Source organism: Pyrus communis, chromosome 2 (genome assembly GCF_963583255.1).
Source record: "Pyrus communis chromosome 2, drPyrComm1.1, whole genome shotgun sequence".
NCBI lineage: Eukaryota > Viridiplantae > Streptophyta > Magnoliopsida > Rosales > Rosaceae > Pyrus > Pyrus communis.
The window spans coordinates 22,536,624-22,554,753 of NC_084804.1; the positions used below are offsets into that span (position 1 = coordinate 22,536,624).

General features: G+C 37.4%; 2 protein-coding genes across 3 annotated transcripts; both read left to right on the forward strand.

The window, feature by feature from the left end:
• Positions 1–1,084: 1,084 nt before the first annotated feature.
• Positions 1,085–5,082, forward strand: LOC137726391 (uncharacterized). The gene is made up of 6 exons (XM_068465315.1): positions 1,085–1,463; positions 2,173–2,408; positions 2,489–2,747; positions 3,791–3,970; positions 4,068–4,223; positions 4,402–5,082. Exons 1-6 carry the CDS (start codon positions 1,437–1,439, stop codon positions 4,576–4,578), a joined length of 1,035 nt encoding a protein of 344 aa, XP_068321416.1. The 5' UTR covers positions 1,085–1,436; the 3' UTR covers positions 4,579–5,082.
• Positions 5,083–9,293: 4,211 nt separating this feature from the next.
• Positions 9,294–15,508, forward strand: LOC137725139 (polyadenylate-binding protein RBP47-like). 2 transcript variants are annotated; one of them, XM_068463729.1, is made up of 6 exons: positions 9,294–9,898; positions 11,332–11,812; positions 14,041–14,126; positions 14,201–14,331; positions 14,563–14,654; positions 15,092–15,508. In XM_068463729.1, exons 1-6 carry the CDS (start codon positions 9,488–9,490, stop codon positions 15,223–15,225), a joined length of 1,335 nt encoding a protein of 444 aa, XP_068319830.1. In that variant the 5' UTR covers positions 9,294–9,487; the 3' UTR covers positions 15,226–15,508. The 2 variants fall into 2 exon arrangements, with proteins under 2 accessions (XP_068319830.1, XP_068319829.1); XM_068463728.1 differs by having other exon boundaries at positions 9,295–9,898; positions 14,563–14,659; positions 15,094–15,508.
• The last annotated feature ends 2,622 nt before the right edge of the window (positions 15,509–18,130 follow it).

Consider the following 18,130-nt stretch of genomic DNA (forward strand, 5'->3'; position numbering starts at 1 on the left):
TTGATTTCTTTTAAAAATGAGTCCAATAAATATCATTTATAACAAAAAAAAAACATATCAGTTGACAAAAAAGAGAAAATCTGACATTGCCATATCAACCATCGAATTAACATATGACATTTATCTTTTGACATCTCCATTAGAGATGCTCCACCAAAAGTCAGTTATAGTCATTCTACATCATTGTGTGTTACAAGAACTCAAGTGGTCGAGTTAACTCCAACAATTGACAAGCCTGAGTCGCACATGCTAGTTATGACATACTGAGACAATTTAGGAAACTTCGACCACTTCTACCCTCAAGTTGGTCTTTCTCGAGCAGTTCAAGTTCGTCATCGCAACATTTTGGGTTAGGGAGACTCCAAAGATATTATTGATTGTGTAAATAATGTTTGAACTTCTTTGTGGCGTCTTGCGGTTTTGCTTTCAGGACATTGAAGTTTTTATCCTGAAGTTTGATATCATGACGTTTGTGCATGTGTTTAATAAAGCTAATTTTTGTTTAATAAAGCTAATTTTTGGTTGATAACGTAACTAAGTTAGATCACTCTTTTTCCTCGAGTTGTATTTGGCTTAATGTCATCCCTTGGAGCACTAGAAACGTCATCCTCTTTGGTAACTGTTGTCCGGGTTGCCCTCGTAGTTTTGCGATTTAATATATTTCCCTTTAAAAAGTACATATTTTTAAAATTGAAATTTTCTTTTGAGAACAAAGTCAAATTATTTGCCCACACAATTAAATAAACAAAAGTCACTTTTTTTTTCATAATTAAAAGTCACATAAAAGAGACATAACTCAAATGATGATGAACAAACTTGTATTCTAAGCAAAAATCGCAAAATAAAAAATAAAAAAATAAAAAAAAAGCAAGTAGCATAACGGGAAGCCCATTGACAAAACTTATGCGTTTTCTGTGGGCTTTAAAATTCTTAATAATAATTAAATAAAAAAAACAAAACTTTTAATTAACTCCATTAATAATTAAAAGCATTTTCCGGTCGGAAACAGTACCAACTATTTGGGAAATCGTCAAACATTAATATCGTTCTCTTTCCTTAATATCGTTCTCTTTCCTTAATTAATGGGCGCTGAAGTTCACTCAAACGACGCCGTTCCAGCACTAACAAGTCCAGGGAGAACTCGAAAGGGAAGACACACACACGCAAAAGCAGGAGGAAGAGATCGTGCAACGGGTCTCTCAGAGGAACAGAGGCATCTAATCATAGTGTTCTTCACGAGAAAAAGCTCCGAACCCCATCAAAATAAACATATTATACTCTCCCTCTCTCTCCTTCTCCTCCTCTTTCTCTCTCTACCTTTTCCATTTTATCCAATTTTTTTTGTTGGGTTTTTGAATTAATGGCTATTGTGAGGAATAAAGCTTGAGAAAACTAAAGCAGGAGGAGGAATGCTTGCCTTTTGAGCTCCCATTACAATGGCTGATGATCTCTGGTCCTTCAAGGTTTGCTATTTCATGCTCCTTTTGAAATTTCAGCTGTTTTTCTTTCTGCCTTTTTTCTTTTTCTGGACTTTTAATTTTTGGGGTATTGGATTCTGACCCTTTTGTAATTTGTTTGATTATTTTATGGGTTGCATGTGAATTTCCCGATCTGGGTGCTGAAATTTTTTACATTTTGCTTCCCGGATTTATCGGTTGCTTTTGGTCTGTGCATTCAAGCTGAAGCAAACCCAGATATCCTTTTTTATTAGGAAAATGGGTCTTAATCACACTATTATTTTACTTAATGGATTAATTAATAGCACAATAATGCAATTTATGAACCCTGGGAATGTTTGTTGGATCATTCCATTCATACCCATGTCGTTTGTTCATCATATTGAATGAAAAGTTTAAACCTTTGTGAGGATTAATTACCCATGTCATATTTTTATCTGTTAGGATTAAATCTTAATCACACCATTGTTGTTTTACTTAATCACTGTGATTTAATAGCTTAATCATGCGATTTTGTGAGTCCTGGGAGTTTTTGGATCATTGAAATTAGACCCATTTCATTTTGTTCTTCCTGCTGAGTTGACTGTGCATAAACTTCTGCGTAGCTTGATGGCGATCGGATTGACTTGTAAAGTTTGGACTTTGTTAGGACTAATTACCCTTTATTATTTTTTATTTACCTTCAATTTTGCATTGCCCAATTCATGGACTGCAGGATATATTTTTGATAAAGGCGCCGAAGAATTCTCCATTGGTGCTGCGGATGATTGTTGTGTTGTTTGCAATGGTCTGTGGTGTCTATATTTGCTCAATTTGTTTACAGCAGGTCAGCACCCGCACAAAATCTGGATTCTTAAATATTGAGGTGATTCAAAGGCCGTGTCCACAGCTTGATGTTGAGCCCGAAGAACTTCGTTATATGCACTACCCAAAGCCCAAAACTTATAGCAGGTATGCTACTGGTTGTTGGAGTTTCAAGTTTGGGTTCTATTTGGAATGCAATGATTTAGGTTTATTTTTGTGCATAATAGGGCTGAGTGTGCGTGCAATCCTGTGCAATACTTCGCAATTTTGTCGATGCAGAGGTCTGGGAGTGGGTGGTTTGAGACACTATTGAATAATCATACTAACATAAGCTCAAATGGGGAGATTTTCTCTGTGAAAGTTAGGAGAAGTAATATTTCAACAATCGTTGAGACTTTGGACAGACTTTATAATCTAGATTGGTTGAGTAGCGCCTCAAAGAATGAATGCACTGCTGCAGTTGGCTTGAAGTGGATGCTTAATCAGGTCAGTGCTTTTTCATGCATTGTTTTTCGGTTTTTTATTTCTGTTAATTGGCTATTTGGTGGTTTTGTTGAGTGAGAGACAATGGCATTTCAGTTCAGTACATTCTATTTATGATTGGATATGGTAGTTTCCTTATGATTTTCTAGGGTCATTGAAGGTCGGCTAGTATGAATGGATGATTGACGATCCTGCACTTATTTTTTATCTCACTGGTGGCTAGTGGGACGGGTTGAGAGATGGCTGAAAATAGACAATGATTTTCTGGACAACTGTTAGGCTTGAATTTTATATGCTAATGTGTAGCACTGCAGGAATTAAATTGCTTCCATGAAATTTATACGTTACAAAAAGATGGTATTAGTCTCACACTTTGTTTAGATTATGTATTGATGCATGAATGCTCAGTATTTGCATTACAACATATTTTAGAGACATAGGCAGTGCTATCATTAAGAACTGCTTGTCCTGAATGAAACTGAAGAGCCTATTAGGAAGCTAGCCTTCAAGTAAAGTAATTTAGGGTATTGAAGGGATGATACAATTGAATTAGCAAGAAGCGTACAGATTTCATGAAAACTGATGGATCTAGATATTGTTCATCATATCATGTCACTGAGTGAAGAACGTCCTGTACGTAATGAAGACCTTATATTTTAAAGTATAGGACCATCTCACTGCAACTAATGAATAATTATTAACGAAGGAGGATGAGTTGAGTAACATTTCAAACTTGATTGGTATGGTAGTTACATGGATACAAGTCTTGGTCAGAAAGAACTTTGGTGCGAACTAAGATTTGGGTTTATCCATCTAGTACTTTAATTTGGTCCATCGAAATGTCCACCCAATTTGTTTCTCATAACCAATTGATCTGAAACTCATTCCTTATGTTTATATTTGTATCAAATTTCGTGTTCTAGGTGGAATATGACCAGTAGGCAATAGTTTGGTTGGCTCATGAGAAACAATTTAACGTGTTCTGCTCTGCATTTTCTTGTTTCATGCATGGACCAGCCAATTAAATATTGCAACATTTTATGCAGGGCTTGATGCAGCATCACGAAGAAATAGTAGAGTACTTCAATACACGGGGTGTTTCTGCTATCTTTCTCTTTCGAAGAAATCTGTTGCGGAGGATGATCTCTGTCCTTGCAAATTTGTATGACCGAGATAATAAGCTGCTTAATGGGACCCACAAGTCTCACGTGCATTCTCCTCACGAGGTCTGTGTCTCCCTCCCTCATATGCAAGGTTTTTAAGGAAAAGTGAATTGCTTGTTTTTAACTTGATTTGCAAACTTATTACATGTCATGGCTGCAGGCAGAAATACTTGCAAAATACAAGCCTACAATCAATGCAACTTTGCTGATACCCAACCTGAAGCAAGTACAGGATACAACCACGAAAGCTTTGGAATATTTCAAGAGCACCCGTCATATTATCCTCTACTATGAGGATATCGTAAAAAACCGCACTGTAAGAGAAACATTATGAACGCTAAACTGATTTTTCATTTCGTTGTTTGCAATAAATTAATACTTGTGCATCAGTATTTTTGTCTCCACCCTCCTCTTTCCTTAAACCAGCGCCCCGAAAAAAGGGTAGAAAATAAAGAACACCAACCCCTGAAAGTTTCAGTTTTGTGTGTTTGCAGAAGTTGCTTGATGTTCAAGATTTTCTTAAGGTTCCAAAAAGGGATTTAAAGAGTCGCCAGGTGAAGATACACAAAGGTAATTTGTCTAGTCAGATTGAGAATTGGGGCGACATCCAAAAGACACTTACAGGAACACAGTATGAAAGCTTCCTCAGTGCGGATTATCGAAGAAGGTAAACAGCAGTGAGGCGATGTATAAACCGTGCTTTATTCATTTCACATTTTTGTTTCTTCTTTCGTCTTCAGCCGCAGAAGCCAACGGGTTACCTCCCTGTTGGAATTTTGGCTGCAGCCTCTAATTTTGATTGTAGCTTCTTTGTCACTCGATTTTTGTTTCGCTTTTGCCACACTCGTTTAATATTCAATTGATTCTTTGTCTTCTCCTTCTCTACGAGAAACATCGTCGTTGTATTCAATCTAATCAATAGAGAAAGTTGTAGTTTCACCTTGCAACGTATGAAAATCTTCAGAAATTTACCAATGCAACATGTTATTAGTCGTCGATTAAACGTTTGCCCATCTTCACAATACTTTGGAGCAATTTGTAGTACAGGGATTAGGATCCTATCCGGATCCTCTTTGTGGGGGATCCGGAGGATCAATCAATCGTGTTTGTTTATCGTGCGTTTTTTATATTTTTTTTTATTTAAAATTAAACACTAACAATACTTAACGAAAACTAACTGCACGATGTATGACGAATAGACACGATTGATCTTTCAGATCCCCACAAGGAGGATCCGGAGAGGATCCTCATCCGTAGTACAGATGGCCGGCCATCTGAGGTGTCTTCTTGCTTCCGCTCATTGTGCCGGACACACTCTTCATAAACTTTGTTCCCCTGCAACTTTAAGGGATGCCATTAATAACAAGGGCTTTTTAGTCAAAATGGTCCCTGAGATTTGCATAACATATAACTTTGGTCTTTGAGATTGAAAATCAATAGAAATGGTTCATGAGATTGTCCACCATCCATCATTTTGGTCATTCTATCAAAAACTCTTTGGACAATTTTCAAAGCTTCGTAATTCAATCATTTCTTAATCAAATTCGACCCATAATATATGAAAATGAAGATATGAAAGTGTAGAATAAGTTTATACCTATTTGGAAGCCCAATGGTTGCCGAAGATGGCCAGAAAATAGCTTGAAATGTGACTGGTCCGTGGGAAAACTGGAAAACTTGCCGGAAACTGGGTAAACTTTAAACGTTCATAACTTCTTCAATACTCAACGAAATCGAATGATTAAAAAACAAAAATCATACTTTTCGATGAGACGAAGAGAAAGGTACCCTTCTGGATGGCTAATTTGGGTGCCTTGGCCAGAAACGGCTCGAAAGCGGCTAACTTGAGACAAAGACAGCTAATTTCGAGCCATTTTTCGGCCAAACCACGACGAGCTAGCCATTGAGAAAGGTACCATTCTCTTCGTCTCGTAGAGAAGTATAATTTTCGTTTTTTAATCACTCGATTTCGTTGAGTATTAAAGAAGTTATGAATGTTTAAAGTTTACCCAGTTTCCGGCGAGTTTTCCAATTTTTCAGCAAACCAGTCACCTTTCAAGCTATTTTCCGGCCATCTCTGGCAACCATTGGGCTTCCAAATAGGTATAATCTTATTTTACACTTTTCTATCTTCATTTTCATATATTATGGGTCGAATTTGGCTAAGAAATGATTGAGTTATGAAGCTTTGAAAATTGTCCAAAGAGTTTTTAAGAGAATGACCAAAATGATGAATGACGGATAATCTCAGGGACCATTTCTATTGATTTTCATTTTCAGGGATCAAAGTTATGTGTTAGGCAAATCTTAATGACCATTTTAGCTAAAAAGCCTATTACAAATCCTAATGGAGACGATGTTCAAGGAGCTTGGTCGAGAAGAATTTACATAAAAAAATAGGAAGTTTTAACGAAAAGTCTACGGTACTGTTCACTTTAACGAAAAACCACATTTTTATACTAAAAAGTCAATCTTGGTACTATTCACTTTACCCTTTATTTTGTCCTTATCATTAAAACTCAAAATTTTCAAGCTCTTCTAATTAGTTTTCCTAAAAAAATAACAATATTTCGAATTAATCACGCAATAACATGTATGAGAGTTAAAACACATTTTGAACTCATAACATTACTCGGCAGATTTAGAACGCTGTTAACTTGATGTTTCAGTTACATGTAAGAATAGAACGCTGTCAATTTGGTGTCACTTGGCAGGTTAGAACGTTGTTCATGTAAGTTTCTCGATTTGAAGTTTGATCTTATCCTGGAAGATTTGTTAGGTGGGGTTCTAAAAGAAATGAGGAAAATGCGGTTTACCGACCTGTATTGCATTTGTTTCACAAATGTATTGTTTGTCTGGTGAGGTAGGACATGTTGGATGTTTTGACCGGAGGGTAGAGGCTGGTCAAAAATTTACAATCCGGCACATAAAGGAACGCGTACGACCGCGTTTTCATCATTCTACCTCGGCTGCGCTATTGTTGGCCGTTAGATACAACTCGCGTCAATTGTGCGACCCAGATAGGTTTTTGTTTCCTGTTTTGGCCAGTGGACAAAAATTCAACCACCTCAATCTCCATTCTCCAAAATTTGACTTTATTTTTAACCCCCAAAAACTTGAGGCTCCGAATGTGTGACTACATATAAAAGGCAAAAAGGACCACAGCTCCTTCTTTTGTCGTACAAAATCAAGCCTTCTTTATAAGTGACAGACCATGAATATACCTTATTTATATCAAAATAATTAATTTTAACTATTTAAAAATTAAAAAAAAAAAACCGGTGACAAGCCATAATTATCTACTATTTTCGAGGATCAGGAAGACTCATAGAGGCATTTCAGCCTTCTTTTTGCCACAAGTCTAATTTCCACACCAGCAGCGGGTTTTGAACCCGAGATCTCCAATTTTTAGTTTTAAAAAAACCTCGTAATCCGTTATTTACCACTGGACCACCAGCTCGTGGTTTAATTGCTTTTAACTATAAATAACTTCAAAAGCATTTGTGTAGCTCGTGGTTTAATTGCTTTTAACTATAAATAACTTCAAAAGCGTTTGTGTACACAATTTGCATGTATGTATATTTGACAAAAATTAAAGAGAGTTCATTCAAAAAGGAAAGAATAGGAGCATCTCTAGAGCAAATGTCAACCTTTTGAGACAATGTTTGTTGGTCAACCTTTTGGTTTAATTAAGAGCATTTTCAAAATAAATGTCAAAACTACCACATAGACATACAATAGTAAAAAATGACATTACACTCTCTCCAACAAAGCTTTTATTTTCTTATGTGGTGGCGTTGAGTAAATTGAAAGCAAAGTCTTTTGCTGTTATATTTGACTATCAAATTTATTTAATATTTTTTTATGGATGTGATGCATTATATAATCAATGTTGTTATACTTCCAAGCATTTGATTAGTTGTCTCAATAATTGGACTCCACAAAGAGATGAATAAAATTATAGAATGATACTATTATTTAACATATTGGGTGGAGCAAAAAAATTGTTCAAATTACCACATAAGCCATCAAATAATCTCAAGGCAAAATCATTAGGCACAACACACTTGACCACTTGGTGCACTGGTCTTCAAGTCCAAGTCTATTATGATTAGATAATTTAATTGGTGTTGAGCATTACTACTACGAAATTGGATCCGCTCCAGACCTTAGTGTCTAAAGCCTAAGGATTAACTTATCTGGGTAGCACAAATTGAATCCAACAGTCTCCATTAACTCATTTCGTTGGTCCACAACACACAAACCAACTCTAATTTCTTTTACACACCAGCCCAGATGGATTGATCATTAGACTCCAAACACTAAGGTTAAAGCGGATCCAATTCCTTAATACTACATTACATGCGTCAAATCAGTGTATTTTACAAGTCCAATGAATTTTACAAATTTAATTCATCTGATGAACACTAAGGTTAAAGCGGATCCAATTCCTTAATACTACATTACATGCGTCAAATCAGTGTATTTTACAAGTCCAATGAATTTTACAAATTTAATTCATCTGATGATATCTATGGTAATTGTCAATACTATTTAACGAGGACGAACCAATTAATTGTTGCCAGGATCATGCCAATCCATTTGCTCATGGAACCACAAAGGCACAAAGCACTTTGACCTGACCATTTGATATAACAGTGCCAATTCTCGAGTTCAAGTACATTACGATCTTGATAGCAAATTATCATCCTCGAACGTTACCACCACATTAAGTGAGTGCCGTTGGATGAATGTCATTTAATCTACCATCAATAGGTTCATCCCATTCATTGGCTTATTGGAGTTACCTTAATTAGCTTCTTTTTTTGACCCAATACCTTAGTTTTTAGTAAAATAACATATTTTACAATAAAGGAATGATAAAGTTCAAAGTTTGGCTAAGCTAGATAATTGACAACCTATTGGTATCGAAATCGTAATTCACGAAATTCAAATATAAAATTTCTTACTTAAAAATTAAAAGCAATATTATCAGATTGTAGTGCTCATTGACGCAAATCCCTTAACTAGCTTTGGTCAATATATGAAGGCTAGACAGTGCCAGAAAAGGGGACAAATTAAGTGAAAAATTGACAACGTGCAATCCAGCTCACCTAAAGCACCAGTTAGCATCCACTCCATGCTGTCCATGTACATCGGACGAGAGTAACTCCCTCGGGCCTCAGACCCAAAGCAAATTACCGACTGAGGAGGGCCCCACACGTCACGGACGGCAAGCAAACGTGATTTAACGGACGGACGTAGCAAACGAGGTCCCATCTCAAAAATGGAAAATACACATATTTAAATAAAATAAATAAAATAAATAAAAAAATATAAAAAATCTAATCATAAGCAATAATCACACCACCGCCGCCCTTTAAAATCCCATTTCGTCACTTGAAACCCCTCTCCCTCTTCGCTTCCGCGCAGACCTCGCCTCCCTCCTCTCTCTAGCTTCAAACCGCTCTCTCTGCTCTCTCTCCTCAAACCTCAAAGAACATAGAGACCAAGAATTCTAGAGAGAGAGAGAGGTGCAGAGAGAAGAGAAGAGAATCACAAGCTCAGAAGAACTCCATCATGGCCCAGCAATCTAACGGCGGCGCCGATCTGGGCACTCAGCAGCAGCATCTGCAACAACAACAGCAACAACAGCAGCAGCAGCAATGGATGCACCAGCAGCAGCAGCAGCAGCAGCAATGGATGGCCATGCAGTACCCGGCCGCGGCGATGGCGATGATGCAGCAGCAGATGATGGTGTACCCGCAGCATTACATGCCATACGCGGCGACTCCCCATCATCCTCACCACAATCCATACCAGCAGCAACCTCAGGCTGTGGCGTATCAGCAGCAGCAGCCGCCGAAGCAGCAGCATTCGCCGTCCCAGAAACAGGGGCCCACCGACGAGGTCAGGACCATCTGGGTCGGCGACCTTCATCATTGGATGGACGAGACTTACCTTCACGGATGCTTTGCTCACACTGGACAGGTCAGATTTTAGCTTCAGTGGACTTCTTGTATGAACTCATTTGGGGTTTTGTTTAACTAAAGTTTTGAAATTTTGATGAAAAGAATTGTGGGTTTTAGTTTATTTTACATAATTACAGCTCAATGATTGATTGGAGGTTGATGGTTTCTTTTATGATTGAATGTTATGTGATTGTCATAGCGTGTATCCTAGCTTATCTTTGCGGTTTTTCGGTAGTTAGAAACGGAACACTGATTGAAAGAGTAAGGTTAATGCTAACTACTCACTACAAAAATCAGTCTTGATATATCAAGATGACTATACCTAGATAGAAATGATGCAGGTTTCGGTTAGTTGAGTATGTTCAGTGGCGAGGTCTATCTCTTTACTGGTTATGTTGGGTCAACTCTGTTTATTGTAGATGGTGGCTGGTTCAGCTTATAGTATCCCACGACCCGACAGCAGTGTATATGGTCTTTGAATACCGTTGAATATGGGAGATTCCTAGCAACAGTTTCTTGCTGCATGCAATAATGACCATAGCTTGACAAATTAAATGCAAAACCCTTCTTGAGTGACTACCGTGTTTTCGGATAGAGGGACTGAGGGAGCAATAGCGGTTGATCCACTCCCCATTCTGTAGTGGTGTTATTTCAATGCCCATTCTACTGCAAACCATTCATGTGGTGTTAATCTCTTTTGCCACGTTTTGAATACTGTCTGTACTGTAGATAGTTTACAGGTGCTCCGGCGGATTGGTCAATTGTCAATTATTGCAGAGCCAAAAATCCTTGTTTGAATACTATTTAGGACATCCGATCATCTGGTAATTATAATCGATATGGACGAGTAATCTTCCGTTTCCAGCTTGTCATCCTTCCCTGCCTTGGGGTCAAGTGAATGATGGTGAATATTGGGCACTAAGGTGTTCTTTAGTTGTGTAGTTATCTTATGTTGCTTTTGTACAGCCTTTTGTTTACTAATGCCAAATGTTTGTTAGAGTGCAGTTGCAATGTCTTTCTCTGCTTTTTTGTTTTTCTAGTTAGGTCACGTCTTTTTGGGTTGTTATCTGATGTCAAGTTCTAATAATTACCATCTGTCTCAAACATGATAAAAGCATCCTTCGATTATGAGAACTGAAGCAATTGAGAAGCAATGTATCATGGGCCTGTTCTTCCCTATTTCTTTAATTGACTATGAGGATATAGAATAACAAATCTTAAGAAGTGAAACTTGACACTAGGAACCAACATCCCCCTTATGTGGAGATTTTCCCATGTTACCACAATTATTTGCCATTGTGATGGTCTTAAGTGCACTCCAATAACAATTAATAAAACACGCTAATATCTATAATTTTATTTGAAAAAAAATAAATTCCGTGTATTCATTTTCTTGGGTAAGAGCTTTACTTTGCCACTAACTATGTGCTTTTGATGTCACAAACGGTGCAGGTTTCCTCAGTAAAGGTTATACGCAATAAGCAAACTGGTCAGTCAGAGGGATATGGATTTGTTGAGTTCTATTCACGTGAAGTAGCTGAAGAAGTTTTGCAGAACTGTAACGGAGTTCCCATGCCTAATACAGAGCAGCCTTTTCGTTTGAACTGGGCAACCTTCAGTGCTGGTGATAGACGATCAGACCCTAGTTCTGATCTATCTATCTTTGTAGGAGATTTGGCTACAGATGTGACTGACACTATGTTGCAGGAGACTTTTTCTAGTAGATATTCATCTGTTAAGGGAGCAAAAGTTGTTCTAGATGCAAATACTGGACGTTCAAAAGGTTATGGTTTTGTTAGGTTTGGTGATGAAAATGAGAGGTCAAGGGCCATTGCCGAAATGAATGGTGCGTATTGTTCAAGCAGGGCCATGCGCATAGGTGTTGCAACACCCAAAAAATCACCTGCATATCAACAACAGTATTCTTCACAAGGTATGATATAATGCCCCCGTTTTTCTTCTTTGTTGCTTAATATTGATTGTCTTGTGGCTGTCTTTATGAATATATACCTCCATCATAAATCCGCTCATTTTTGTCCAAGCGCATTTAATAATAAGTCTAGCTTATCATTTACATACTTGTATTTACTAATGCTCTCCAATTCCCTTTTTTTGTTGATTGTGTACTTTTCTCTATGATCATTTAATGTCAGTTGTATCTATCTGCTTGTCTTCTGATGTAAGGTGAGTGAGTTAGGAGGGGTTCAGAAGAAGTTGTGATTGAGTTATAGGCAGCATCATTGCATAGTCTCGTTTATTTTTGTTGCTCTATTTTGTTCTTTCTCCAGCATCTTTTATTAGAGAGCTTCTCTATTTCTACTAAAGCAATGGGTAGTACAAATCATCACTATTTCTTCAATTGTTGGAATCGTCGCAGTCCATGTAGCTTTCTGTTTTATTGTCCCTTTTCAATACTCAAGCCATGAGTGAATTTTATTAGTTTTTGTTTTTTGGATTATTTGTTTTCTTCGATTCCTATTTTATGGTCTATCTCTTAGGTTCTAGGTTTTGTTTTGAGAGTTTGATAGGGTCCTTTCCTGCATGGTAAATACTTTTCGTACATGCCAAATCTATGATGTATTTGTTGTTGCTGAGATTAACATCTTCAAAAGAAAGTTTCAATTACAATTACACAATCTGGGGAATTTCTTTTCCTGCCTCATTTGGTTTCAAACTTGGTTTCCACAAACACTACTACTTGCTCCCCCCACCAACTGGAAACTGTCATTTCAAACCACACAGGAATTTTTATCATATTGTGTTCTTCTATTAATATTTTATTCCTTGTTCAACATCATTCTTAACTGCTTCGATGAAACCAATAAGTCATTTAATTGCTGACAAGTAATGTGTGTATGTAGTGGTGGTTTCATCTGTTGAGTACGTTTTCATATCTTTGCAAATTGTCTTCACTAAGTTCGGTAATCTTTAGAAATTTAGATGATATCTCTTCTAAAATTTTTAATTCTAAAATTTAGTTGAGGTTAAATTCAACGTGAGAAGTTAAGCTTAAGCAATCTCACATGCATTGTTAGTTTATTTATTTATTTATTATTTATTAGAAAGAGTAGGTTTCCACTAAGCTAGAGTGTTGTCATTTGAATTCTCATTTGGGTTCATACGTATGATGTCATTTGAGTTCTCAGTTCTCACCAGGTACAGATTTGGCCATGCATAATAAGTAAACGCTAAAAGGTTGACCAACAAAAAAGTTTGTTAGATAAATTGTTACCAACAAAAAAGTTTGATAGATAAATTGTTGTTGACAAATGGAGTCACATCATTTAGTGGGCAGAGGATTTTCTAAAACAAGCAACAAGAGAACGCATTTGAAAGACAAGGGATACCACTTTTTTGAAAGAATTTTCAAAACCATGTTTTAGAGTGGCAGTTTTCATTTCATATGGTAAGCATATCATGACGAGTATTGAGAAGGTAGAATATATTTATATTCACTGTTCTAAAAATCCCCGCCTAGCACCACCTAGGCGATAGGCGGCTGGCCACCCCTTGATTAATCTCTAGGCCTTTGAAAATTAAGAAAGGGCCCTTAGACCTAATTAGGTGCCCGCCTACCCCATCTAGGTACCCGCCTAGGTCACCACTCTTACTTAGACAGAATATAGATAGTGTTCGTTTTGCATTTTATATTATTCACTAAACTGTAAGTGGCTTGTTGATACTTGGATAAACGCTCCTTATATGCTTGTTCCCCATGTTTTCATCATGTTCTAATGCTTTATAATCTATATTTCATTCTACTTAGCAATTTTGTATCCCAATACAATTGTGTATTTTTAAGTATAAATAGGCATTTATTTATACGATATATAATAAATGTACTTAAATCCGCCTAGGCTCTCTAGGAGCTAGGCCCTAACCCGCCGCCCGACTAGCGCCTAGGGTACTCTGTGCCAAACATAACTACTAGGCCCTAATGCCATTATGTTTTAACCTTCTATGGCACTCTGTGCCAAACAAATCCACTATTACACTTGCCCCCATCTGAAAGGAAAGAAAAGATAACAAGTCTGGGTCCGCTCCTAGAATCAATCATAACTACTAGCACTACTGTAGGAAACGCAAGTTTCTTTTTTATTAAGTTGGGTATATTGAATGGGATTTCATACTAAATGTATTACTTTTATCCTCTTGAATTAGCATTGGTATTGGCTGGTGGTGGACATGCATCAAATGTTGCCGTCGCCCAAGGGTCCCAGTTTGACAGTGAGCCCAATAACACAACTGTAAGTCTGTCTCTACTTTCCTGTTAAAAGTATCATTAACCCTATATAGCTCTTTAATCTATCACTTATTGTAGATATTTGTTGGAGGGCTTGATTCTGAGGTCAATGATGAAGACCTCCGGCAGCCTTTTTCTCATTTCGGTGAAGTTGTCTCTGTGAAAATACCAGTTGGAAAAGCTTGTGGTTTTGTTCAGTTTGCTAATAGGTACCCTTCTCATTTAAGATATATGGGTCCTAATATCTTGTTATTTGGAAATAAAGCTAAAGCTGCAATGTCAAATATCAATGTTACAATTATGTATTCAATAATAAACTGAATAAAAGAAATATGATCAAAATTGTTGAAGACTGAAGGGGGTAAATAGTAACGTTGTAATCTTATTATGTGGAGCCATAAACCATGTAACGGACTCCCTAATATTGTTTCAATTTGCAGGAAGGATGCTGAGAACGCAATACAGATGTTGAATGGAACAGTTATTGGCAAGCAAACAGTTCGACTTTCTTGGGGTCGCAGTCAGGGGAACAAGCAGGTAATACTAGGTCAATTATTTCATTTAATTGTCTGCTGGCTATTAAGCTATATAACACTCAGAAATGTATTCCTGAATATCACCTGTATTTATCTTGGCATTTGTCTGGTTTGATCTTTATTTTGCTCTACAACATAGGAGGGCCACACATAATCTCCCATCCTTCGCCCCTTCTCTTCTTGCACTTCAAAATGATCCCAATGTCAGCAACATTAGAATACCACAATAATGTTTTTGCCCCATCCTTTGTTGTATATTCCACCATTTTAGAATGTAGAAACCCCGCACTTTCTCGACCCCACCCCTAAACCTAAAACCTTACATTTCTAAGAGTAGAATGAATTGTCCCCTAGGGTAGTTATCTACCAGTTTTGCACATAGAATCCTCAGCTTCCTCATTGTGTTATCTCATTATTGACCAAGTGTTTTTTCAGTGGAGGTCGGATTCAAGTAACCAGTGGAACGGAGCACATTATGGAGGACAGGGCTATGGTGGGTATGGACATGTGCCACAGGGTCAGGACCTGAGCATGCACACCGCAGCTGCAGTTAACGGGACTTCTTAACAGGGCTATGGCCGATGCCAACAGCGTGTAAACTGAACTTACAGAAAGTGGCGTTTTAGATATAGTAATCGGTGCCTTTAATTGAAGTAGGGTTGATTTGGCAGCTAAATCTGTAATGTGAGGAATTTTTGATACCGGATTGAATTGAAATCTTGAAGTCTGTGTGAGATGAATACTTGGGTCTGCCTGACAATCTTCGAATCGACCGGAATTCTTTCATCCAGGAAAATATGTAAACTAAGAAAAGAAGATTGAGAACAATAATGAGTTCATATTCGTACTATCCGTTAATCAGTTTATACCGATCTGGTGTGGTATTAATGTTTAGTTTTTAGACTTGATGCTTGTAAGTTTTCATCAGTTCAAATTGGTAGACCACTCTGGTTGTGCAAAAATTCGGAGTGGAATTCGAACGTAAGTCGGAATTCATATATTTTTAGTTTTTAGATACTCTCAAACTTCTTCAAATACACAATTCATTTTATTCTTTATATATGCAATTTATTATTGGTTTTTTTTAATCAAAATAGTTTCTGAGATTTGTATAATTCTTCACTTTGGTCTCTAAGATTTGAAATCAATACAAGTGGTCCCTGAAATTGTCAACCATCAATCATTTTGGTTATTCCGTGAATGGTTATGTCAAATAAAGATTAAAATGACAAAACTACTCTCAATTTAATAAATAGCAGGTCAAAATGATTTGACAAAAAATGAGTATTTTTGTCATTCTATCCTTATTTACTGAAATTTTTTAACAGAATGACCAAAATGATTGATGATGGACAAACTCAGGGACCAATTCTTTTGATTGCAAATCTCATTGACCAAACTGAGAAGTTATACAAATCTCATGGACCATTTTCGATAAAAGGCCTTTATTATTTTGCCTTAATATTGATATAATATTATGTTGTTTTAGATATTCTTGGACTATGATTATGTAAATCCTAGATAGATTTGGTTACTAGTTATTCTTTCCCTATATGATTGTATTTACCTAGGGAGGACAAGTTAATTCACATAAGAAATCTCTACACTTTCTTCACTCTGTCTCTTGCTGTAGCACCCCTCTCTCCCTTTCAGTTAAATAGGCTACAACATGTTATTACCACGCTCTTTTACTACGCTAAGGAATCTGAAGGGGAATTTTCTGCTACAAAACTAGTTCATCAATATCCTAACGCAATCAGGTTCTTTCAAAATAACGGTTTTTATCTCGATATTTTTCAGCCATGATCGCATGAACCTTCACCATAATGCATGACCAAATTTTACGTTTTACGAATTTTAGATTATACTTAAATTGTTCATGCATTATATTCATAATTGTTGAATTATTATGAATTGATATTTATAAAAGATTTGAAAAAAATAAATAAATAAAACAAGGGTTTTGAAAACCCCACGCCGAGCTTCACCATCGAGCAAGCCGCCAGCACCAGGCTAGCAGCCTGCGTCGGTTGAGCAAGCCACTAACCCAGCCACAGAGCCAGCAACTCCAGGCCTGGAAACCCTTCTACCTGACGCCATGTTTGGCATCCTCATCATTGAAACTGTGGATGCAAATTTCCGACTTCTCCTTCTTGGACAAAGTTGTACCTACAAAACAAATCACACCTTTGGTCAAGGCCAAAAAGCCTCACACGCCCATGATGAATTTTTTTGGTGGGGGGGCTTTGGCTAAAGAACCTCCGATGCCAAAGTTAGAGTTTTGAGGGAAGAGTGTTTGGAGAATTTTGTAGTGTTTTGCAAAGAGACTTGGAATTATTTTTTGAGAGAATGGAGAGCTATTTATAGGGATATGGTCGGCCCTATTAGGAGAATAGGGACCGACCATTTGTGGTATTTTTTGGGTGTAATTTGTAGTTAAATTAGCCATTAATAGATTAATTAGGTAATAAATCCATTAATTGACTAATTAATATAATTTAAAAGAAATGTTTTGGGGGTTATGGAATAATTACCTTGTGGAGAACATACGATGAGGGTGGATGAAATAGTTTTGAATTTGTTACCTATTTTTGGCACTTTTGATCTTGGTTGAGGGATGATTGCTTGTTGCCCGCGCGTAGGAATCCCGATATGCCTCAAGGGTATTTTTGTCCTATTCTATCCAAAAATCCACGTGTCGTGTTGTGATTATTTTTTACTTCACAAATGCCCCCACACCTGTTGGGTTGCTCGTAGAAAAGGGCAACAGGTGTAGAGATTTTCTTACTTTAGGAAACTTTGGACTGCTTCCTATTTTGATGTAGATTCCCTCTTTAATAGGAAATTAGATCCTTCTACGAAAGGGAAATAAATTTCTCTCAAAGCCTATTTAAGTCCACCTTAAGTAGGTTATTAAATCAACTTTGAAGAGCGATTTATTCTACCCTACAAGAGAGAGAGAGTTTAGAGGATATTTGTTCCCTTTCTTCTGGCAATCTTCTACATCTTACCCGTGCAAATGAGCGTCTTTCGTTGCTTTCTTCGTTTTCTCCGTGCCGCACTAATGTAAGAAAAATTTCATTTTTCTTGTCTTCTTCGTGGATAATGCTGTCACGGGGCAGCCGTCAGGATGGTGCGACACGTCGGCTGATAGGGGCCAAAAGTCGGCTTAGCATGAGCCAAGGAGGTGGTTTGGCAGGGGCCATTGCTTGTGCTGCTCGGCTTGCTTGAAGCCCAGGATTAGCTCGGTATGGGCAAAGGAAATGGTGTGGCATAAGCAACGGTTTGGGCTGCCACGTCTGGGCTGCTTGCCAAAAATGAGGAAACCACTTGAGTTTGATTTCTTAGCTGCCGTAGATGGAGCAGTCAAGGATGGAAATGCCAAGATCGGAGTTGCTGAAGATGAAGTGTCGGATGAGCAAACTGTTAAGTGTAAAAGTGGCTGCTGCGCTCTAACCATTTGTTGCCTAGT

Bases quoted from the DNA above. Each gene is read 5' to 3' on its own strand.
- LOC137726391 (XM_068465315.1), top strand. From the start codon at position 1,437: ATGGCTGATGATCTCTGGTCCTTCAAG. The intron at 2,409-2,488 runs GTATGCTACTGG...TGTGCATAATAG, and splicing joins AAGCCCAAAACTTATAGCAG to GGCTGAGTGTGCGTGCAATC. The intron at 3,971-4,067 runs GTCTGTGTCTCC...TCATGGCTGCAG, and splicing joins ACGTGCATTCTCCTCACGAG to GCAGAAATACTTGCAAAATA.
- LOC137725139 (XM_068463728.1), top strand. From the start codon at position 9,488: ATGGCCCAGCAATCTAACGGCGGCGCCGATCTGGGCACTCAGCAGCAG. The intron at 9,899-11,331 runs GTCAGATTTTAG...CAAACGGTGCAG, and splicing joins GCTTTGCTCACACTGGACAG to GTTTCCTCAGTAAAGGTTAT. The intron at 14,660-15,093 runs GTAATACTAGGT...GTGTTTTTTCAG, and splicing joins GCAGTCAGGGGAACAAGCAG to TGGAGGTCGGATTCAAGTAA.